The sequence below is a fragment of the Pelmatolapia mariae genome, unplaced genomic scaffold, assembly GCF_036321145.2.
Source record: "Pelmatolapia mariae isolate MD_Pm_ZW unplaced genomic scaffold, Pm_UMD_F_2 NODE_ptg000558l+_length_52885_cov_1, whole genome shotgun sequence".
Classification (NCBI taxonomy): Eukaryota; Metazoa; Chordata; class Actinopteri; order Cichliformes; family Cichlidae; genus Pelmatolapia; species Pelmatolapia mariae.
In genome coordinates this window covers 1-25279 of record NW_027052242.1, presented here as the reverse complement: position 1 = coordinate 25279, position 25279 = coordinate 1, and the positions used below count along the sequence as shown (strand labels likewise).

At 43.0% G+C, this 25279-nt stretch overlaps 1 protein-coding gene across 1 annotated transcript in view; it reads left to right on the top strand.

The window, feature by feature from the left end:
- Positions 1-22377, top strand: part of LOC134623324 (NACHT, LRR and PYD domains-containing protein 12-like) — a gene marked incomplete at its 3' end in the record, with an annotated part of 28084 nt that extends 5707 nt beyond the window's left edge. The window contains exons 4-10 of the mRNA XM_065469834.1: positions 122-1913; positions 14587-14760; positions 15430-15531; positions 16327-16387; positions 17058-17132; positions 18092-18249; positions 22204-22377. Coding sequence (XP_065325906.1) covers positions 122-1913; positions 14587-14760; positions 15430-15531; positions 16327-16387; positions 17058-17132; positions 18092-18249; positions 22204-22377 — 2536 coding nt within the window. The remainder of the gene's footprint in view (positions 1-121; positions 1914-14586; positions 14761-15429; positions 15532-16326; positions 16388-17057; positions 17133-18091; positions 18250-22203) is intronic.
- Between the last annotated feature and the right edge of the window lie 2902 nt (positions 22378-25279).

Here is a 25279-nt window from a genome sequence, read left to right as displayed (position 1 = left end):
GAGCATAAAAAATATAACGAATATAATAGGCTGAACAGCGGGCAAAGTTCTTCACATAGCACCCTCAGACCAGGTTTGACTGGATATGCATTTTTCCTTTTTTAATGTTTTTTTTATTCAGATGCTCTTCAGAATTGTCAGCCTAAACTTAAGTCCAAACTGAAGAAGAAGTTCCAGTGTGTGTTTGAGGGGATCGCTAAAGCAGGAAACCCAACCCTTCTGAATCAGATCTACACAGAGCTCTACATCACAAAGGGAGGGACTGCAGAGGTCAATAATGAACATGAGGTCAGGCAGATTGAAACAGCAAACAGGACACCAGACAAACCAGAAACAACAATCAAACAAGAGGACATCTTTAAAGACTCACTTGAAAAACAGGAACTAATCAGAACAGTGCTGACAAAGGGAGTGGCTGGCATTGGGAAAACAGTCTTAACACAGAAGTTCAGTCTTAACTGGGCTGAAGACAAAGCCAACCAGGACATCCAGTTCATATTTCCATTCACTTTTAGAGAGCTGAATGTGCTAAAACAGAAAAAGTTCAGCTTGGTGGAACTTGTTCATCACTTTTTTACTGAAACCAAAGAAGCAGGAATCTGCAGGTTTGAAGACTTCCAGGTTATGTTCATCTTTGATGGTCTGGATGAGTGTCGCCCTCCCCTGGACTTCCACAACACTGAGAGTGTGACTGATGTTACAGTGCCCACTGCAGTTAATGTACTTCTCACAAACCTGATCAGGGGGAAACTGCTTCCCTATGCTCATATCTGGATAACCACACGACCTGCAGCGGCTGATCGGATCCCCCCTGAGTATGTTCACAGAGTGACAGAGGTCAGAGGGTTTACTGATCCACAGAAGGAGGAGTACTTCAAGAATAGATTCAGAGATGAGGATCAGGCCAGCAAGATCATCTCCCACATCAAGACATCACGAAGCCTCCACATCATGTGCCACATCCCAATCTTCTCCTGGATCACTGCTACAGTTTTGGAGGATGTGCTGAAAACCAGAGAGGGAGGACAGCTGCCCAAGACCCTGACTGAGATGTACATCCACTTCCTCGTGGTTCAGGCCAAAGTGAATAAGGCCAAGTATGATGGAGGAGCTGAGACAGACCCACACTGGAGTCCAGAGAGCAGGAACATGATTGAATCTCTGGGAAAACTGGCTTTTGATCAGCTGCAGAAAGGAAACCTGATCTTCTATGAATCAGACCTGACAGAGTGTGGCATTGATGTCAGAGCAGCCTCAGTGTACTCAGGAGTGTTCACACAGATCTTTAAAGAGGAGAGAGGACTGTACCAGGACAAGGTGTTCTGCTTCATCCATCTGAGTGTTCAGGAGTTTCTGGCTGCTCTTCATGTCCATCTGACCTTCATCAAGTCTGGACTCAATCTGCTGGAAGAACAACAAATAATCTTCAAGTCTCAAATAACAGAATCTGCAGAGCAACACTTCTACCAGAGTGCTGTTAATGAGGCCTTACGGAGTCCTAATGGACACCTGGACTTGTTGCTCCGTTTCCTCCTGGGATTTTCACTGCAGCCCAATCAGACTCTGCTACGAGGCCTGCTGAAACAGAAAGGAAATAGCTTACAGACTAATCAGGACACTGCACTGTACATCAAGGAGAAAATCAGTAAGAATCTGTCTGCAGAGAAAAGCATCAATCTGTTCCACTGTCTGAATGAACTGAATGATCATTCTTTAGTGGAGGAGATCCAACAGTCCCTGAGATCAGGAAGTCTCTCCACAGATAAACTTTCTCCTGCTCAGTGGTCAGCTCTGGTCTTCATCTTACTGTCATCAGAAAAAGATCTGAATGTGTTTGACCTGAAGAAATACTCTGCTTCAGAGGAGGCTCTTCTGAGGCTGCTGCCAGTGGTCAAAGCCTCCAACAAAGCTCTGTAAGTACATTTGTACTCATTCCTGTTTTTACATAAACATTGTAATGATTTTGGCCCCTTTAAAAAATATTGGATATAAACAGCAGCACTGTGGCGGGACGTCATCTGTGATGCCACTGCAGGTGTTATGGATGCACCTGCGCAGCATCTACAACATCTCGGTGGCATAAAAAGCTGTTCCTCCCTTTGATTGCGTTCTTGTTGTTGTATACGTGTGGCTGGCAGGAAGGGTGCTGCAGCGGAGAAGTCATCCAAGCAAGCATCCTTGTGTGAAAATAGCTTGTGTAAATAAAGCATGGTGGAAAGCATGGAAATGTCAGTGGGTCTGTTGTGGTATACGACAGACCCACTGATATACTCAGTCAGGTTTATCATACTTTTAATGTGTGACAGCAGCAGGAAGTATTAGGATTTCTGAGACATTTGTATATGCAGTTGTTATCAAGGTACAGATCCACTTTGGGTAGGTGTTAAACTATGACACATCATTTACATTGCTGAAATCAACACTGAACTGTATAGACCTGTGTCTGTGAAGGTTCTCAGTTATCCAGGTCATCGTAGACTAAGGAGCTTGGAAAGAAAAGCATCTGGACTTTGTCCCCCTTTGGGGGGAAACTCCCACTAGGTTTAAATCTGGGACTCCCCACCAATTGACCCTTAGAACTGAAGAAGCTTCTCGGATGAGAGGTGAAACGTCTTCAAGCAACTCAAAGAAGTCCAGACGCTTTCCTTTCCAAGCTCCTTAGTCTGTATAGACCTGTCTTTCTTCACTACAAGAACTATGGGGCTACATCCGCACCTTGTGACTCGTCCATCACTCCCAGGATTTCAGCCAATTCTTTCTAAACAATTTGCCTCTTAAGCTTGGGTAACCTGTTGAACTGAGAACACAGTGTCATGCCAAGGCCTATTCCAACATGATGATTTATGAGATTAGTATTATAACAATGATGATGATGCATACCCAGAAACACTGACTTGAGGCAACTCTTGTTGTGATTGGCACTGTATGAACAAAATTGAATTGAATCTGCAAAACATTGCTGGAATCCAGGAAAATCCAGTCTTTGGGTCTGTGTGACATGTTCATCACAATGGAGGGAGGCGGGAATGGTGGAATTTCGTACCTCCAGCACTTTATCTCCCAATGAAAATTGTCTGAGTCTAGCCCCTCTTTTGTACAGGCACTGCTGACAATCCTGGTTCTGGAGTAAATTCTCTCGTGACAACCTTCTCAAACTGTATATCTTGACTCTCAGGTCCAGAATTTATTGACTTTAATTCTTAGCTGGGCTTTCTGCCCAGTTGTCTTTCATTAGGTCCAACACACCCTGCGCTTTTCTACCAAACAGAATCTCAAAGGGAGAAAATGCAGTGGAGGCCTGGGGCACCTCATGTCCTGCAAAAAACAAAGGGTCCAACCAGTGATTCAAATTGCGTTCATCCTCATGAATGAACTTACAAATCAAACTTACAATCAACTTTAAAGTTTTTTTTTAAGCTGCCCCACCAGTCTGGGGGTGGTAGACGCTGGTCTGAACAGATTAATGCCCAGCCATTTGTAAGACACACACCATTGGCGCTCAGCTATACAGATGTCCAATCATTCACTAGCTGGGCCAGCATCCTCATTTTAGGTTTTCATAGCGTTTTAGTAGGTAAAGTTCAGACTGAATTCAGCTGCCGCTTGGGGAAAGCCTCGAAGGAGACTGGTGGCTGCTCCCGGTCCTGGCAGATCCCCAAAGAAGGCATTCCCTAGGGCAGTAAAAACTCTGCATTATGAAGGTTGAAGACCTTTGAAGTAATTCAGTTTTCAGTGACAGAGGCTTTAAGACCCTACGATAATATCTAGAGGAAAAGCCCAACAATCGTATAACCCCCTATAAGCAAGCACTTTGGCGACAATTTACTTTGGGTAAGGTAGCGATAACTACCGTGCCGATTTCTGAAATGAACAGAAGTGATGGTAAGCAGCTTTGGAAGAAGCTGGCATCCCGGTGCCAAAGCTTGCAGCTGCATTTGCATAGGACAGATAGAGGAAGAGAAACTGGCATCCTGGTTCCAAAAGCATGCTGCTGCATTTTGCCAATGGGGAATACAGGAAAGGGAAACTGGCGACTCATTCATAGAAAAGTTTGCTGCTATGATTGGAAATGAGGGAAGAGGACCTAGCATCCTGGTGCCACGAAAGCATGTTGCTGCATTTTGCGAAAAAGGGATAGAGGGAAGAGTAACTGGCAATGCGTTGGTAGAAAAGCATGTTGCTGCATTTGCTTATGAGGGGTAATGATAAATGCAGAGAAACTGACAATTCGATAATAGGGAACTCGCTGCTGTGTTTACAAATGAGGGACGAAGAAAGAACAAGCAAGCGGTGCCATAAGTGTGCTGCTGCCTTTTGCAAAAGAGGGACAAGGAATGAGAATCTAGCATCCCAGCATACCAAAATTACACCAAATGAGTCTGTTAACAATTGATCAAAACGCAGCAGTTCGTGTATATTCAAATTGCAGCTTGAGGCCTTAGGGAACTTTTGTTAGCTCAGAGCAACGTGACAATGACTTACCTCTGGCAATGCTGAAAGGAGCTGTGACCGGGGCACACATGCACGTGCCTACGTTATCACGCAGCACACAACCACACAACACACACAGACATAGGCAGGATGTTTTGGTGAAATTCAGAAGTATTTAACACATATGCTACATTCACCCCCCGAATTTCACCAAAATCACTACACATCTGAATGTTACTACAGAAGAACCTGGCACCTCAATGCCAGAAGGTTTGCTGCTTGTTTTTGTGATGATAAATGCAGTGAAACTGGCCACTCATTGACGGACGCTTGCTGCTTCATTGCAAATCAGGGATACAGAAGGCAGACATCTCGGTGCCGGAAGTTTATTACTGCTTTGCAATAATGGATCAAGAGAAACTAGCAACACGGTGGAAGGAGCTTGCTGCTAGATATAGAAGGAACCTGCTAGATGGATTCGCTGCTGCTTTTGCCATGATAGATGGACAGAAACTGGCAACTCAGGAGTAAGAAGCTTGCCTCTGCATTTTGCAAATGATGGATGTAGCAACCTAACTCCACAGAGCTAGAAGGGTTGGCAGCTGCTTTGTGATGACAGATGTAGAGAAACTGGCAGTTTGGTACTAGAAAATCTTGATGCTGCGTAGTGAATGGGGGATGAAGGAAAACCTGACAGCCCAGTGCAATCCCCCCCCCCCCCGGCAAATACGTCGGGTACGGTGTCAGGCTCATAGCCAAAAACTCGCTTTACTTTGTTGTCTGGGTCAAATTGCTAGCGAGAGACAGAGAGAGGCATTGAAAGGCTGCTCCAATGGAACTTATTGTTTCGGAGAAAAACACGAAAAAAGTGTGCAGCCGGGTCTTAATAGCTTACTTACAACTGGGCTCATCAGGCACTCTTTTTGGCTGCAGTGGTTATTATTATATTTGCATGCTTCCAGCTCCCGTTTCTGCTCGGTGACAGCTCGTACTTTTCCTTTTTCTCCCTCCTCGCTCACACAGACATATAACGGGTATGGCAGTCCATTCTCCCTGGAAACCAAAAATAGAGAGGGCATAGCTGAACATATGAAACAGGAAAATACCGCCGTGTAATCCCTTTATTTCAGCAAAGTAACTGTATTCTGAATACCACCTTTTTAAACGGTAACTGTAACGGAATACAGTTACTCATATTTTGTATTTTAAATACGTAACGGCAGTACATGTATTGTATTGTATGTATGTATTCCGTTACTCCCCAACACTGATGGTGTTTAAAGGCAGGTGCGCGAAGATGAGCTTGTCCCTCCTACCTGGCGTTGACAGGTGTGTGGAGCTACAAAGTACGCTGTAGCTTTGCTGTTGGAGTTGCAATTTGCTTCTGCACATAAAACTTTGGCTTGACATTTGGATGTGTGGGGACAAGAAGCAGTTGACCCAGGTTACGGTCCAGTCTGAATCTTTAGCGAAATAATATTCTTGGGATATTGGGTACGGTTCTTCAGACATCTTTAGGAGGTTTAGTTGTCTTAAGTTGTTCACTCACAATCTTGTCTTAATTCTTGGAGTCTTGTTCTTCCTTTCTAAAGCATTCTATTTTAGCCAGCAGAATGTTAGTACATCTTCTTATGTTGGTAATCCAAGCTCATACCTTATATCTCATCTTCAGTGCAGAGATCAGATTTTTAAATTTATGACGTGGCTCCTGTAATTGTAGAGGAAAAATAAGCCATCAGACAAACCATCGAGTATGGAGAAAAAAGTCAACTGAAATTGTTTCTTCTCAGAAGACATGACAGAGACAACCTGCAGCCACAAAAACGGTCACAACATGGACAAGTGAGTCGGAAGAGACTCTGCAGGGATGCTTCGAGTCAACTGACTGGGATGTTCTTTGTGATTCCAATCAGGACAATATTGACAATCTGACAGTGTCACGACCTGCGGGATCGGCAAGGCGCTGATCAGCATCTCTCCCCTCCTAGTTCCCCTTCTCTTCTCTTTTTCCTCTCCCTCTCCCCCTCTCTCCCCTGTTTTGCTGGGGCGGAACTCATTGCGGGTTCACGCCCTCGGTCCACGCCTTCCCGGATTGTGCACACCTGGGCCTCATCAGACCAGCTGGTATATTAGAGGGAGGAGATCAGCTGTTCGACGCTGGATTGTTGTGAAGGCTCTTGTCAGTACACACCTAGCTCAAGTTTCCCGTGACTCTGTCTCAGAGACTTAACGTGTTCCTTTGTTCCTAGATTCCCCGGACCCGTCCCCGTGTTTCCTTGTGTGAAGTGTGGAAGGAGTGGCAGGTCGCTAGCGGAGAGGAGAGAGGCTGTTCTGAGCGCGTGTGTGATTTCCCCGTTTTCCCTGGAGCCCTGGACCCCTGCCCCTCACGTCTTGTATATAGCACTAACCCCGCACTGTCTGTACATACACCTGGTGAAGTTCTGTAATAAACTATCTCTGTTTGAACGCTACCCGGGAGTCCTGCGAGTGGATCCTCTAAGCAACCCGTGACAGACAGGCTGTGTTACAGACTATATCAACTTCTGTGTTGACACTGTGGTCCCCAAAAAAACTATTCTGTGCTTCCCCAACAATAAGCCCTGGGTTTCCAAAGACATCAAAGCAACCCTGAACAAGAAAAAAAGAGTTTTCAGAAATGGTGACAGAGATCAGCTGAAACTGGTGCAGAAGGAGCTGAAAGCCAAGATTGCAGAGGGCAAAGAGTCCTACAGACAGAGGCTGGAAAACAAACTGCAGGAAAACAACACCAGGGAGGTGTGGAATGGCATGCGGGCAATCACTGGCCTGAGACAAAAGAGAGGTGTTGGGATGGATGGGGACGTTGAAAGTGCTAACAACCTAAATCTACACTTCAATAGGTTCGACTGCCCTGCATCTCCTGTCTCCACACCCAGCTCTTCCCATCTTCTCCTTTCGCCTCCCCCCTCTCCTGCCCCCTCAGACTGTCTCACTCTGTCCCTCTCAGCAGATGACATCAAAAAAGAATTGGGCAGACTCCACTCCGGCAAAGCTGCTGGCCCTGATGGTGTCAGTCCCAGGGCCCTCAGGTGCTGTGCTTCCCAGCTGTCTGGAGGTCTACAACGGATCTTCAACATGAGCCTGGAAATGCAGAGAGTCCCATCACTCTGGAAGCAATCCTGCCTGGTTCCTGTCCCTAAAAAGATCAACCCGTTGGCCCCCAGTGACTACAGGCCAGTGGCTCTGACCTCACATGTCATGAAGACGCTGGAGAGACTCATCCTGAAACATCTGCGTCTGCTGGTGGAGCCTTGGCTGGACCCCCTGCAGTTTGCTTATCAACCTCGTATCGGCGTGGAGGATGCCATCATCTACCTGCTGGACCAGGCTTATTCTCATCTGGACATTGTTGGGAGCACTGTGAGGGTCATGTTCTTTGACTTCTCCAGTGCTTTTAACACAATCAGACCATCACTGCTGTGGAATAAGCTCACGGAAATGCAGGTGGACGCCCCACTGGCTGGTTGGATTACGGACTATTTAACAAGTCGACCACAGCATGTCCGACTGAAGAGCTGCCGGTCAGATAACATCCTGAGCAGCACAGGGGCGCCGCAGGGGACGGTCCTATCACCCTTCCTCTTCACTCTCTACACATCTGACTTCAGGTACAAGTCTCAGTCATGCCATCTGCAGAAATTCTCTGATGACTCTGCCATCGTGGGCTGTATCAGGGATGGACAGGAGGAGGAGTACAGGAGTGTGGTGGACAGCTTTGGGGCTGATGTGGAGATCGTTGAGGACTACCGGTACCTGGGGGTACACTTGGACTGTAAACTGGACTGGACCAAGAACACCAATGCTATCTTCAAAAAAGGGCAGAGTCGGCTTTTCCTACTGAGGCGGTTCAGGTCCTTCAATGTTGGTAGGAAAATGCTGACCATGTTCTATCACTGGGTGTTGGAGAGCGTCGTGTTCTTTGCAGCTGTGTGCTGGGCAAGTGGGTGAAGACAGCTGATGCCAACAGGCTGAACAAACTGATTAGAAAGGCTGGTTCTGTCCTGGGTGTCAGACTTGAGATCCTGGAGGAGGTGTCTGAGAGGAGAATGCTAAAAAAGCTTCTTTCTATCATGGACAACCCCTCCCACCCCATGCATGCCCCCATGATGGACCATCGGAGCAAACGCAGCAAAAGACTCATTGCCCCGAAATGCAGAACTGACCGCCACAGGAAATCCTTTGTACCGGTGGCAATAAGACTGTTTAACTCTGTAGGTGATTCTCCTGAGACTATTACCTATGTTATTCTGTTCCCTCCCAGACCGTGCAATATTACCCAAGAGTACTTATTGAATATTTGTTTCATCCCCCCATCATATGCTTCTACTCCCTTTATTCTATTGCACAATACTTTGTCACTTTCTAGAACCCCCTGCGCTGATAGTTAAGTTATTTACTCACCAGGATATAGTTATGTATATTACTTTGTTAGAGTTATCCGATACTATGTCTTGCACTATCCTACTGTATATTACTGTACACTATTCTTATTGTATATATTGTATATCTTATATCTATTTCATCTGTTCCTCTGTCTCTCCTGCTGCTTTGAGCATGTACATGACAAAAGGATTTCCCTCGGGATGAATAAAGTTGTTCTTATCTTACCTTATGTATTATTGTAACTGGATTCAGCGGTACTGAAAGGCTACTGTAACAATCTTTCCCACAGAAATACATTTTACTTCTTGCTTTTCCTATGGTGTTTTCTGACAGCAATCATTGTTCAATTAATTTGGCATTTCAGATCATCTTCTTCAAATGCACCTTTTAACAGGGGGGCTCTTTTATACCATTAATGTTTGTAATCCAGCTTTATATATTATGTTAAATAGGTAATGAGTAGAGCAGGGCGATATGACCAAAAATATTTATCACGACATACATTTGAAAATTTGCGATAATGATGTAACTGACGATATAATTGACACTAGACCAATACTTTACAACTCCACAACTTTATTAGTGCAAAAAAAAAAAAAAATCGATGTATTTTCACTTAAACTTTAACTAAAATTTAACAGTGCAAATGTAAATTCCTTGCTGACAGTTTAACCAAAAGGCATTTGTAACCCAGTGTTAAAAACGGGATTAAAAGCATAAATATTAATACTCTTTTGATTAAAATACTAATTTCATAATGGTAATAAATATTGATAAAAATAAGTTAAATATAATAAATACTGATAAAAAGCATGTAAACATAAGTTTAATGAATATGTCCATATGTATATGTAATATATAAATGGTGTGGGGGCAGGACTTAGTCCTGTGGAGTGTGTTTGTTAGATTCACTGAGCGACCAATCATTGGCCGGTTTGACCCTCCCCCCAGTCTGTGTGCGCTGCTCAGACACCTGTGTGTGCCTGCGTGTGCCAGTCAGATACGCCCGAGACACAGACGGTGAAAGGTCCGGTTACCCGTGCAGTGAAGAAGCTAGCTGGATAGTAAAAGTCCTGTTTTCGGGAAATAGTAAGAGTGATACTGTACTCCAGAGGCTGTGAGCCAGCGTGAGCACTGTGAAGCCCCGTGTAGCATTTGTTGCTTCACATGGTAAGTCCCAGGCAGTGCACGTGCGCTAGCATAGCATGCTACCTGCCGCTAGCTCCGATGCTAACTTCCACTAGCCATTTTGCAATGAAAGTGCCTTTTCCGAGGCTAAAGCAATTAGCACTGAGTCTGCTGCACTTTATACGAAATGTTCTTTAAATGTTCATGTCACATTACTGTGGTATTGATGTATAATGTATGGTTCTGTGCGAAGTTGTTATGTTAGCACATGTTCACTTTTCTTATGGTGCTAATTATAGTTCTGCACACTGAGTATAATAAATGTGAAATTAAGTGCCTTCACCTGCACTTGACTTAGCTGAAACTTGATAAGTGTCAAGCCAAAGTGTATTTTTAATGCACTGATGAGCTATTTTTTATTATTTTAAATGTGTGTTTCCTATGCACTTTTTCCCTTTGAAATTAGAATAATTTGTTGTACAACATAGAATATTTTGAAAGAAATTTAGAAACACTACAAGCAACTAGTAGTAATAATAAGTTACAGACATCATAGCTTAAATGTTGAACTACTGTGTTCTGGCCTGGTCCCCAGGTCAGGTTTTTTTCCTTTGCTTATTTGGATTGGATTGGTTTTGAGGACCTGAGAAGAATCGAGGATCCCTTTTCCAGTACCGGATGGTGAGCCCAGCCCAAAGAGCTGGATGAACTCGTAGATTGTAACCCGACTGGTTACAAACACACTGAGTGACTATTGAAGATTGACAGACTGAAATTGACTTTAAAAAAGACACAAAAGACAATATATCCTTGGGTCGACCATTTGTGGGGTTTATTTTATTTTGTTTTGTTTTCAAGAAGTGCGCTCTACCTTTGTTAAATGTGCACAACCTGCTAAATTTTAATAATTGCTAATAAATGCAATTGTGTTTTCTACACCTACTGTGTACAAGTCCTCTGTTGTCATACACCCTTGGCTCCTACGAATCTAGAACCTGTCTGATCTGGCCCATATTTCCCTTCTGTCCTCGTACTGTGGTTAAAGGTAACTACACTGCCCGTACTACATGCAAAGAAGGCAAGAAGTAGCACCACCAGTGTTACACATTTCTAGTGGAAAATGGCTATATCCTCCACATAACCATGTATAATATCCACAAAACTTATATACACACAATACGGTAGTGGCGGACGGATCGATCCAAATATCGATAGTACCGATACCAAGTCGGCATTGGTATTGGATCGATACTAGCCTAGTTAGGGATGGGTATCGAAAACCGGTTCTTGTTGAGAACCGGTTCCCACTGTTTCAATTCCTTGGAATCGTTTGCCATTTTTGCAAACGATTCCCTTATCGATTCCAGTCGCCCCGAATGACGTCACCACGTTGCGGAGCGTCATTTACCTGGCAGGAAACATGGCGGCTCAAACGCTCAAAAGTTTGCTTATACTTTACGAGAACGGATGACAACAGGGCAACTTGTAATACTTGCAAAGTAGATATTTCACTTAAGGGAGGAAACACTACAAATCTGCAAAAGCATTTGCTCACAAAACACGCGATGACCTTAAATGAATGTCGTGTTTTTAATTCCGCTCCGGACTCGTGAATCTGAACTCAGCAGCAGCGGTAATGTTTGCGCGTCCTCTCCCGTTAATGGGGCAGGTAAATAATCAACTAACAGTGCATATTATGTTAGCGCGATCTGCTTTATTACAAAACCTGCCATTACTGTGCATTTAGGTGACCGTGATGAGAGAGACAGAGTCTGGCTGGCTCAGCTGCTGGCAGTTGTCACTGCAGTCTACAGGTAGCGTCTCCTTTCAGGCCAGGATGAATGTCACCGAGCAGTGACTAAGTTTGTGGTCAAAGCCTTGCACCCATTTGTCACAGCAGATGCCCCCGATTTTCGGTAAGTGAAGGTGTTTAATTGTAGGCAGGGACATTACTGGATATTCGTGTGTAATTGCTACAGAATAATTTATGTTATAGTACAGAAGAATATTTATTTTATTATTTTACATTTACATTTTTTTTTTCCTGGGGACCCTGTGACACCCCATTGAAGGCTGGTTCTCTTGAGATCGCACTGTTGGGTTTGTAAGGCCATGTTACTCCTAAATTTCTATCTTGTTCAAAGAGAAGATAAAAACAAAGTTCTAAGCTAATCGACCTGAGTGTTCTCCTTTTTCAAAAGAATCGATAAGAGAATCGATAAAGAATCGAATCGTTAAACAGAATCGAAAATGGAATCGGAATCGTTAAAATCTTATCAATACCCATCCCTAAGCCTAGTGAGATCGATTGTTTACTTTGAGTTCTGCTCGTTTACAATGCTGTGCTTTCGGCAAAGACGAAACAGCCAGGTCGCTGGACTTGCCGCTCCTGTGTCAGCGAAGGGCAGGCACACTTTGCTCCCCCCTCTTATGTTTTGGTGTTGCGCTGTCACGTCATGTGACTTAGACACTTTGGGGGTTGTTAACCCTCTGGGGTCGCCTGACGCGCCGGCGCGTCAAAATCACATGACCAATTTAAGACCACACAGCTACAAGATGCAGCAAGTCAGAGTCTCCATTTCAACTTGGGTCGAAAGTGCAGACTTCAAACTATATGCCAGTTTGAATTGTGTCGATGGGCCACGTAAAACCAGAGTTATGATAAAAAATACACGCGATGTTTTTTTCTGAACAAAACAGTGTTGTTTACAGCGGGAAGAAACGGTAAAAACAGCGTTTTCTACAGACAGCGCTTGCAAACACTCTCCCTTTGCGAATGAAAAAAAGAAAAAAGAAAAAACACCCCTTCCCTATTGGTGTTAGAGTTTACCATGTTAGCCAATCAAAAAAATGATATGGCAACATGTGACACTTGGTTGTTTAGGGAGAAGGGGAATTTTTTCGGAGTGACACCCGTGAAGGAAAGCGGGCGAGCGAAAGAGAGAGAGAGAGCGAGTTTTTATGACGTTTAGCGTGTTTGGAGGCGATAGTTAGTGTGTTGTGTAGTTATTTTTTTGTATTGTGTGTCAGTTATACTGCTGAATTTCATATTTTCTCCAAAAAAAGCCGTCAAAGGCAGATTCCAGTGTAAACGCTGTCTCCACATGCTGGACTGATACACCTCCTGTTGTCAGACCTGCAGGGTTTAGGCCTGTGCTGTTCTCCTCTGTCTTATACTGAACACAAACTACATTTTTTGGACTGGCACAAATAATTTGTGTGCCTTGTTATATGATGCAGAACACCTGATTGTTCTGTAAATAGATTTAAATGGTTATATAAAAAACGCCTGAGGCCTTAGCTGCATTTTTAGGTAAATAGTACCATATAACTTTGTTGTTTGCAAAACTTGTGCATAATTTTTAGAAATGTACAATTTCTATTTGCATTTCAAGTTATGAAAATGATTCGTTAAACATGTTTGTGGGTTTTACAGTAAAAAATATAACTTTTTTCTACTCGGATTTTGAATTTTTTGGTGAATTTAGATCAAGTGTGCTAATATAGTATACCAAAATGACAAAAATAACTCAAATTTCAGATATCTGAGGTTGTGCTGAAAATAATGATACCAAACAAGGCAAGAAAAACATATTTTAAAGGTGAAATATAGATGTAAAATCAAAAGTAGTCAAAAACGGCCAATTATACCCTGGACCCCAGAGGGTTAAGTTGTTTACATATTAATTATATTTTTACCTTTTTTTTTTGTTGTTGAGAATTGTAATTGTAATTTTTGTATTATAGTTTATCAACAGTATGTGTTTTAATTTGTTTACTGGTTTGCATGTACTTAACAAAAAAAAAAAGATCGCCACCACACCAGACCCGATGGCATTTTCATGCTTCGCAGCATCATTTATTCTTAAAATAATCGCACGGTTTCTCTAACAGTAAATTCAACAGCTGCAGCTCTCCCGCTGCCAGCCATACACATCACCACCACCAAAACTGCAGCGGCATCGCAGCATCTGCCATGTGCGTATGAAAACAAAGGCACTGCGCATGCGTGTTTTACCCATATTCTATCGCGATATTTCATTTTCTTATCGTTGCCCATCATTATACCGGTATTACTGTGAATGGTATGATATGGCCCAGCTCTAGTAATGAGTGTAATAATGTGAAAAACAAAGATGTATCTTGCTGTAATTTTTGATGGTGTGGATGATGTCCACTATCATATTCCAGAATCAGGTTCTGTAATTTATGCATCAGCATGAGACGACTTTATTTTTAATCATGAGCCAGAAAGTTTCTTTAAAATTTGTTTTCAGAAGTAGAAGCTAAAGGGGTGCCGCTCTTAAGGACCGAGTGCTGCCCTTCAGCAGATGTCCTGAAACTGGCCAGTCAAAAGTGGGCTTTTAAGGCTAGTCACATTAAAAGAAAAGAAGCTCAAGTTGCTTGCTTCAGATAGAGAATTAAATGAGAGAAATGGTCCAAGATGGGACAAATAGGTCTTATTTTTGCCTGAATAAACACAGATATTAAAATCTTCCCTGTTTTCCTTTTAGATATGTTGGTATAATTGTGGTATTTTACAATGTTTTTATTTTTTCCAGACACAATGTTTAAGTTTATTTATTTTTGTTTGTTTGCTTTTAGATTGAGCAGCTGTAACCTCTCAGGTAGAGTCTGTGAAGATTTGTTGTCAGTTCTCAGCTCCCAGTCATCTAGTCTGAGAGAGATGGACCTGAGTACCAACAGCCTGACAGATTCAGGAGTAATAAACCTGTCTGCTGCAGTGGATAGTCGACACTCTAAACTCGAAATTCTCAGGTCAGATCAAGTGATATCCTGTTATCAACTGATACAATTAATCAGTAAAATTAATTAAAAAATGGTAAACTTCATCTGCTTGTTGTAGTTTCTTATTATTTTTCATTATTTATAAAATTTCAAGACAACCTGTTAAAAGGCAATAAAAATTATTTAAAATGTCGGATTAATCATTGCTAATTATTGATTTTTCATGTTTTTTATTTCCAGACTGAGTGTGTGTAACCTCCCAAGAAATGCTGTGAATCTCTGTCTTCAGTTCTCAGCTCTCAATCTTCAAGTCTGAAAGAGCTGGACCTGAGTATCAACCACCTGCAGGATTCAGGACTGCAACTTCTATCTACTGGACTGCAAAGTCTAAATTGTAAACTGAATACGCTGAGGTCAGGTTGAGGTCAAATTATATTTGTTTGTTTAATTAACAAATCAAATATCTAGCCAATAAATGTCAAGCCCATCTATTTGTTGTTTTATCAAAGTAGGGCATTAAAGAATTCTGAAAAAAAAAGAATATTGCTTAATCTAATAGTTCCTCACTGCACCCTGGTTACAATTTAACACCAGCATTTCTTTTATTGGTCATATTATTTTTTTCAGACTAAGTCAATGCAACTTCTCAGAGAGAAGCTGTGAAGCTCTTTCCTTGGTTATCAGCTCCCTATCCTTTAGCCTGAGAGAATTGGACCTGAGTAACTCTGACCTGCAGGATTCAGGAGTGAAGCATTTATTTGTTGGACTGGAAAGTCCAAACTGTAAACTGGAAATTCTCAGGTCAGTTTAAAAATTTTCCATCAAAGATCATTGAACACATTATGTTTATAACTGAATCAATAGATCATCTTTATAGAAGATGGATCGTCAGCTTTGCCTTTGGATGGATTATTACCTTCTAAATTACTGTCATATATTTTTTCATAGTGGAACTTTTTCATAATTTCTTCTGCTCTTTTTGAAATTTAGTGCAGTTTTGCTTCCATAACATACCAAATTCCTAAGAAAATGTCCAAATGATATGTTTAAGTGTTGGTTACTGTCCATGTTTCTTTATATTATTGAGACTATGTGGAGTGTAAATGAAATAAGGACCTAGTTTTAGTAAAACTAAAAGTAACTTATTTATTTGGCTGGAAGAAGGTGTGATAGAGGGACCCAACTGCACACAGTGTTGCAATGCAAGTCAATGTTTTGTTCAGAGATTTTCAGTGTTCATCTTTTAAACTGTCATCTCAGCACAGCACCACACCCTCTTCTTCCTCTGGAACAGCAGCAACTGGAATAGGGAAGACATGTTTACTGTGATGGATATCCGCTGTGCCAGCCAGCATTCCCTGGCACTGTCCCCTGAACCCGCTGCTTCACCACTCCCATGCAGCCACAGCAGGCGATTTAAAACATAAACTACAAAGAGAGAAACTGAAAACTACCAACTTATTGAAAACTGAAAACATGCTAGGCCCTGAAAAACTGCCTATGGGAAACACTGGGGCAGGGAGAACAGAACTCCCACAAAGTACAGGAGGGCACTGTAACTATATATTTTTAAAAAATCCCCTCTTGCCCCTGCAGGCCGTCTATCCTTCAAGCCCAGTCCTCTACCAGAGGCCTGGGAGCTTGTGGGTTCAACACAGTATCTTAGCTGTTCCTAGGACTGTGTTCTTCTTGACAGATATCTCCAATTTTGTTGCTGGGATCTGCACTTCCTAGTGCTCCGATTACTACTGGCCTGCTAGAATCTTGGACCCTTGTCTCAGGGGCATCTTTACACAGCCTGCACCTGGGATCTTGCCTGGTGTGATAGACCCCAGCCTCTATGGATCTTGTGCTCAGAGCTTGTTCCTGTGCTGCCATGATTAGTGCCTCTGTGCTGTCTTTCAGTCCAGCTTTATCCAGCCACTGTTAGGATTTCTGGATGTCGGTCAGTTCCTCTATCTGCCCGTGGTAAATACCATATCATACAGGCCCCTGTAGTTCCATGATGGTTCTTCCTCTTCCTCCTCTTTCTTGGGTTTCTGATGCCCGAGGTATTCACTGAGCATTCAGCTGGGATAATCTTCCTGATGTATTCGTGAATGGTCATTGTCTCATCCTGGATGGTAATACTGACACTCACCAATCCCCAACCTCTTTCCTTCTGCTTAGCGTACAGCCTCAGGGTGCTGGATTTGGGGTGAAATCCTCCATGCATGCAGTTATTTCTATTGTTTCCTTTGGCTAGCTTATTATCCTAGCAGGGTACCTGATCATGCGTAGGTGTTGATAGCCCGTATATTGTTCTTAACGTTCACCTGACTCCTCAGGACTTGCCTGACTCTCTGCAGGTACTTGTTGGTAGCAGCCTCTTCATGGTTCCCATTTGCCTGTGGGATCCCCAGGTACTTGCAACAGTCCTCTATGTCTGCAATTTTGCCTTGTGGTAGTTCAATCCCCTCAGTTCTGACTACCTTCCCTGTCTTTGTTATCATCCGACTACATTTCTCCAGTCCGAACAACATTCCAATGTCATTGCTGTATATCCTTTTGGTGTGGATCAGTGAATTGATGTCTCATTCACTCTTGGCACAAATGTTGATGTCATCCATGTACAGGAGGTGGCTGACAACTGCTCCATTCTGTAGTCAGTATCCGTAGCCAGTCTTGTCAATGATCTTACTGAGGGGGTTCAGGCCTATGCAGAACAGCAGCAGGGACGGAACATCTCCTTGGTACATCCAATGCTTGATGGTGAGTTGTGTTATGGGCTTGGAGTTGGCCTCTAGTGTTGTCCGCCACATTCCCATTGAGTTCCTGATGAAGGCTCTTAGGGTCCTGTTGATCTTGCATAGGTCTAGGCATTACAGTATCCAGGTATGGAGCATTGAGTCATAGGCCTTCTTGTAATCAAATCATGCAGTTCACAGGTTGGTCAGCCAGGTCTTGCAGTCTCGTTTGATTGCTCGGTCTACCAGTAGCTGGTCTTTTGCACGTCTGTTATTAGTCTTACGGTGCGTTCACACCGAACGCGATAGATGCGAGCGAAAACGCCCCACACGCCTCTAATTTGACACGTGCACATTCGCACCTCAACGCGTGTCCAGGAAAAATCCACCGCGCCTCAAAATTGCATCTTTCCACGCGCGTGAACCGGAAATGTGGGAGGAATGTGGGAGGAAGGTGTGCCAGATGGTATCTTTGCAAGATGGCAGCTGTCGAGCTAGAGCTTGAAGAGAGAGTCAGCCTTCTCTATCTACCGTGGAGAGCAGAGCAGCGGCGTAAAAGACGTCCTCGCCGTACCTGGGTCCATCAGCTCCTCCAGAGGCGTGAGCAGTTTGGTGAGTTTCACCATTTGCTCCAGGAGCTGCGCCTAGATGACGGCCGATTCCAGCGATACCACCGTATGTCACCCGGCCAGTTTGAGGACCTGCTTTCCCGCGTCGGTCCCAGGATCGCCCGCCGAGACACCAACTACAGGCGCTCAATCCCACCTGCAGAGCGTCTGTCCATCTGCCTGAGGTTAGTAAAAGTGTTTAATACGGTAGTCCTTTATTGATACCTGTGCTAATATATGCTAAACCATCCGTTCATACACTGCTAACATGGATGTGCTATGCTAACAGTGAATGCCGTCGGTGTTTACTGATAGCAAACTGCGGTATGGAGACGACTGTTTATAATATTTCTATTGATACTCGAAAGGTCTCATCAAGTCCTGATCTAATTCGATTTATGCTGTTATCAGTGTTTGCAATGATAGCATGGCTGTGGTGTCTATCAATGTATGCACTCTGTGTTTGCTGATATCACACTGTGGTATGAGGCCCACTATTGGTAATCTTTGTAGTGATACTCTCCTTTTTTTATTTACACCTGGTTTAATTCTGGTATAGTTGAATATTTGTATATAATCCCTGCAGCTGTCAGGCTCTATAACAGGGGTCACCAGCCTTTCTTAAATCTGAGAGCTAGATGAAATTGTGAACAGTTTGGTTCATCTTTAGTTGTATGATTCTATCTAGCATATTCTATCTTGATATGCTGTCTTATCACAGGTTAATTTTCCAAAAATATCAACAATGATTTAAGCAAGGAAAGGGCTACATGTCAACATACAACTCTTTATTTCTATTAATGTCTTACTTCATTCCTACCTGACTGACATGTCTAGGAATTATGTGTGATTGGCACACTGTAGTGGTAAAAGTTGCTACCAATCAAATTATGATATGTTAAAGTTAAAACAAAACAACTGTTTTACATTATATCTAATATATATTATGTAATTATCCTTATAATTACAAAATGTTTTATGTAAGATTTGTTTTGTAATTTAAATCTGACATCACAAAAGTATTTTGGAATTTGAATAATGTATTTTGTAACTGCAGTACACAAAATACTAATTTTGAACAATTTTGTCCAGGTCCCTTGCCACCGGGGACTCCTTCAGGACCATCACGTTCAGTTTCAGAGTCGGTGTGTCCACGGTGTGCCAGATCACCCCCCAGGTAGCGACGGCCATCTGGGACTGTCTAGTGGACGACTTCATGGCTGTGCCTTCACCTGGAGACTGGCGGTCCATCACAGAGGGATTCCAGGAGCGCTGGAACTTCCCTCTCTGCTGTGGAGCTCTGGATGGGGAGCACGTCCAGACAAAGGCCCCCCATATATCATATAGGAGACACACACATTGATATACACTAAATATTTATTTCATTTCTTTTTTTGTGGTGCCCAAATTTATGCACCTGCTTGATTTTGTTTAAACAATTATTGCACACTTTTTGTAAATCCAGTAAACTTCTTTTCACTTCTCAAATATCACTGTGTGTGTCTCCTGTATGATATATTTAACTGACATTTTTTATTGTAACAACCAACGATTTATACAGGAAAATACTGGCTATTAACAAGGTTGCCCAAACTTTTGCATCCCACTGTATTAGTATATTTTGTCATTAGTATAATATGAAATAAATTCTATGTGTCAAGTCGTGTGCCAACATTTGCTGTGTAGTAGAACTGAGACATTAGTCATTATAAAAATTTATTTGAAATAATATTAAAATTCTCAAACAGAAAAACATTAAACATAAATATATAAAATATAAGTATTTACAGAGAAACAGGAATAAAAAGGACCCAGCTGCTCTCCAGAGCAGGAACAAGGCTGAGGAGGAAATGCTCCATTGGAGACTGGCGTGGCCTCTTCAGGAACTCCAGGATGGCCAGCTCCACCGCCGATGGACCGTCCTGGGACCCGTCCCTTATCTGCCTCGGAGCTGTCCTCCTCTCTGGGCCTGTAAAACAGCACAAAACACAAGGAAAAGAGAAGGCTAATGCTAGATTTTCATTTCAACATTGAAAAAACAAAACACAGGATATAATCAGATTGGTTGTTGACATTTAGTAAAGTGATCACAAGGGAATCCCACCGAGTAAAAAGCTATCAGTGCGTGCTGTACATCTGATGCTACAATTACATACCTGTGGGTGCAGCAGCAGGAGCTCAGGGACTCGGGATCAAGGAGAAGCAACAGGGGATGCTCTGCTGCAGAATCAGCTGGTTCTATCAAGACAATATTAAATGTTAAAAGGGTGAATACAATAATCATAGAGAAAGTATATACAGTGGTCCCTCATTTATTGCAGCATGGGTTGTCAGAATAACTAGCCCCTCGCCACGCACTTTATACACTTTTTTCCCCCAGACACATGAACATTACTCACAGTTCTCACAAGTTGATTCTCAAAGTGCAAACCTTTGTAGATTGCAAAACGTAAAAGTATTATTATGTCGCGTTTTGTCTTCATCTGCCTGCCACTTTCGTGCGCCTTTTTCCCTCGCGGTGCAGGTGTCTATTTCTGAACGAGGGTCATAGTTATGAGTGTTTTTGTGCTGTTTTTTCTATTGGACGTGATGGTTATCAAAACCAAACATGATAAATTTGGCAAGTGCAGGAGACACGACACGGAGGAGATTTGTCAATCAGTCTGCAGAATGCAATGCCGTACTGTGCAATAAAAAATCAGCGAAAAGCGAGGCAGTGACGGATGAGCGGGACCACTGTGTGCTGTTTATTAATAAACTATATTCCTATATGACAACATGCATAAAAGCAGAACGGTATTTGTACATCAGTGGGAAAATAGCGGGACAGTAGGCGGGCTTGCTAGCTTTTGCGCGGCTTGATCGGGTCAGTCTGGAAGTTAAAAAGAAGAATGAATGAACTTACCAGGTTGCCCGATCTCCTCACTTCTGTGCCTCCAAGCTCGGTCCTTTTTATTCCTGTCTTGGTAGAAGTAGCAGCTGGCATCATACAGCTCTGGGTGATTAGCCACGGCAGTGATGAGTTTTTCCTCCATACTTAATGAAGAATGGAGGGCTTTGGTTTGATCTGCCCCTGTGACCTGGTTACAGCCGCGGCACCGGCCTCCTGATTGGTTGTCGGGGCGCGATTTGACGCCGGAGTTCATATTTTCCAACTCGAGCGGTTGGCGCGGTACGGGCGTGTGCACAAAATGCAACACACAATCTGACATGCGTGGTTTTCTTCGCGAGTCAAACGCGCCCCACGCGGTACACTGACGTGCGTTTCACGGGTTTTGGCGTTTTCGTGACGCAAATCTGCTTCCGCATTTTCGCCGGATGCGCAATCGCATGTCATCGTGCTCTTTCCATTGACTTTACATGTGAACCTGACGCTCTGGCCGCCTCTATCGCGTTCGGTGTGCGCGCACCGTTAGTCTCCAGTCTCCTTCACCATGGATGGTACTGCTTTGTGGATGATGATATATTCTCACACTGATCCTGCATGGTGATGCTACCATCCACCCACTCCTCCTGGATTCACATCTTCATCATCATCTTTATCAACCCTCACAATATTCCACCTTCATCCGCTTCATGTTCAGGAGCCTAATTTTCTCCATGGGTTATGGTGGGACGTTGAGTGCTGAAGTCAAACAGATCTCAGATATTAAAGACTGATTTATTTATATTTTGTCTTATGAGAAGCAGCTAGCTCATCCATTATTCTCCTTATAGGCTCGGGCTATTCATAGATTTGCTATGATACTCTGAGCATTTCTTCTGTTTTCACTTCTGATGCTTTTATATGCATATCCTTAACTTTTGTCCTCTCTGTCCTCAGTTTGTCTTTTGTTCTTTTCTCTTCGTGCACATCCCCCTGCACCCACCTCCCACCCAAACAGCCATGTTAAATGGCTAGTCTTGATCCCCAATGCTACAAAGTGCTTCTCACACTGATGGTCTTATTGATGGGGCTTTCTTGCTTATATTTCATAGCAAGTTATATTGTACAGTAAGTTAACTTACGCTGCCAAATTCGTTTTTCTTTTTAGTTGTAAGTACAGTTAAATTAAATCAAACAGATGGTTAAATGTTATTGTTTCTAACAAACAGAAAGTCATTGGTTACAGATGGATTGTTGTTTTGTGTGTCTGCAGTCTGTCAGGCTGTCTGATCACAGAGGAAGGCTGTATTTCTCTGGCCTCAGGTCTGAGCTCCAACCCTTCCCATCTGAGAGAGTTGGACCTGAGCTACAATCATCCAGGAGACTCAGGAAGGAAGCTGCTGTTGGCTGGACTGAAGGATCCACGCTGGAGACTGGACACTCTCAGGTATGGAGAGAATGTCTGTTAGAGAAGGAAGAGCTGGATACATTTCAAGTGCAAAGGGAAAGCCCTTCTCTGAATTGAGGGGGGGATCTAAGGGTACATCTTTCACCATCTTAGAAAGCTGTGATTGCAGGCATTCCCCAACTTTCTGGAAATGGTACTCATGGCCATTGATCACTGATCAATGGTCTTTGATCACCGGTTGTTGATCAATAGTCATGAGAATTTGCATAATAATGATAATGGAACTGACCTTATAGCCCATTGTTCATTCAATGGTGCTAGTTTCAGTTATTGTGCAAATGTACTGTTTAAGTTTGGGGAAACCTGCAGTTACTGAAGAAGTTACTTTAATGAGTGACAAAATTTTTCTCCCACTAACAACACTACGTTCAGATGTATAGAATCAACTTTTTGGGATTTCCTACATTCTTCATTCACTTCCTGTTTGTTTCATGCAGATGTAACATGAACAATCACACATGTAGGAACAGTTTTTCTTCGTTCACAGCGTAAACTGTAGTCTAGTTCAACAATGAAGAGATAAATATGTAGCAATTTCCGAGGAGAACTTTTCCAGGAACAATAATAAATGTCTTTTGCTCATAATTTTTTCACCATTTGGATAGATTGCTTTATGTTTAACAATGCACTGCTAAATTATTTTTCTCTGTCTCACCCTGATTCATATTAATTAATCTCTGCATAAAAATGTACTAAAGACACATTCATGCGGGCCTCATTCTCTGACTGCCTGGGCTCTTGCCACCTCACCGCTGCATCATGCAGCTTCCGGCCTAGAAGATCTTACTTAGAGCTCAGCAGCAGACACGGTGGCAGACTCAGGGTCGCCATCTGGGGCTCCCCTGACAGCAGTGGCAACAGTCATGGTGCCCACTCTGCCGCTGACACACCTCAGCAGTGGCTTTAATGGTCTCCAGGAAGACCTTGGAGTCATCTTCCTCCCCTATCCTGTGCTGCGACACCGACAGTTGATGGGGGATGGTGATGCTGTAGCCCGGACCTGCCACTTCTGCTACTGCCAATCACATGCGCCTGCAGTTTTGCCAGGTGCTTCTGCTGCACTACAGCCTGATTATTGTTCATTGCCAACATGTAATATGCAGCAGCCACGTCATCAAGTGGAAACACTGTCCATGTTTATTTTCCACTTTGATTGCCATGACACACACTACTGGCAGTCTCTTCATTGTTTTCTGGCTTGGCACCCAAGCATGCAGCTTTCCAGCTGCACTCTGACACTCTCCAGTCTCAACTCCAGCTTAACTAAAAATCACAATGTATTGTCATGGTGGCCCTGTGGCTGACAAACATATCCCACATAGCAAAATTGGTATGGCCCACACACCGCAAAGAATGACGGCCCTTTGGTGGCCCAGATCTGGTTTTCCAGAGGTGGCCCACACACAAGCCAGCACAAGGCCACTTACAGACACACTGGTGGTCCTGTGCTGGCCCATGTGTGGATTAACTCTGGCAAAGGAAAATCTGTTCAGACAGTGAATGGACTGATTCTTATATAGCGCTTCTCTACTCTCCCGGATTATTCAAAATGCTCTATGCAACATTCATGCAATCAAACACTTTCTTTGAACTGAGTGCCACATAAACCAAAACCACAATCGGGACAGATATGGCATGCCATCGCATAAACAGTGGCGTCATTGCCAGATCTGGCCCACATCTGACTGCCATACAGTCTGCCATGACACTAGTCAGTCAGTCAGTCAGTCAGTCAGAAATGACAGCTTGATGCCACATCTGGCCAGACATCTTTTCTATGAGCCTGGGCAACATAACCCCAAACATATGCCATCACATAGACAGTGACATCTATGCCAGGCCTGGCCCATATCTGGATGACATACCACTTACCGTGCCAGAAGTCAGTCAGCAGTGCCGGCTTGATACCAGATCCGGGCCAGACCTGCTTGCTATGTAGGGATTGTTCTTCAGCATATTGCATAACCAAAGATAAATGAGGCCCTGTTTCTCTAAAATGATGACACTGCCTTATTTTGTTATTTGAGCTGTCTTAGCCTGGTGGGACTCAGGCTAAAATATGTGGGTTGACGCTGACAGTGGGGATAACCTTTCAAGTAACCTTCGAAAGCTCCAAATTACCACGAAAGTCATGCTTATAATAAATGCATGTAAGCTTCTGACCACAAATTTATGAACAGCTGAAACTTTTTGAACAGATGTGAAACATTTGTGTAATATTATTCATGTTCAAACAGATGAGCTCACATGTAACCCACCCACAAATATCTCAAATAAGATCTAATCTCCTGAACTGTAAAAACATAATTAAATAAAACTATTATTGAACAACCTTGTTCAACACACTTGAGTAACATGGAATTTGCTTTGAAGATGAATTCCATTACTTTAGTATACAACAAATCATTAAATTTCATAATAAATTGTTGTTTCAGATTTGATTCATACTTATGTGGAGTATAAATGCCTAGAATGTATCATACTTCTTAAAATTTTTTCAATTGAAACTACATTTGAAAATATTAAAATCCAAGTACAAAAATGAGAAGCTTTTCAATGGGAGCAAAAATTGATAGGCGAACATTTTACTATCTCACTTATTGTTTTGGGGTTCTATGTAGAGAAAATGTTGGACTGTTCCTTTATCAGTGTCTAACAGTACGTGTACGAGAGCCCTGTAATGTCCATGTGTGCATGCTGAAAGAGTCTGTGCTGGTCTGACGCCCTCCTCCTTTTCAGGGTGGAGCCTGCTGGAGTCCGATGGTTGACACCAGGTCTGAGGAAGTGTAAGTGTGTTTTTAATGTGGTTCATGAAAACAAAGCAGCACACATTCAACCATCTTCAAACTGTCACATCACTCATTCATATCTCTGATGTCAG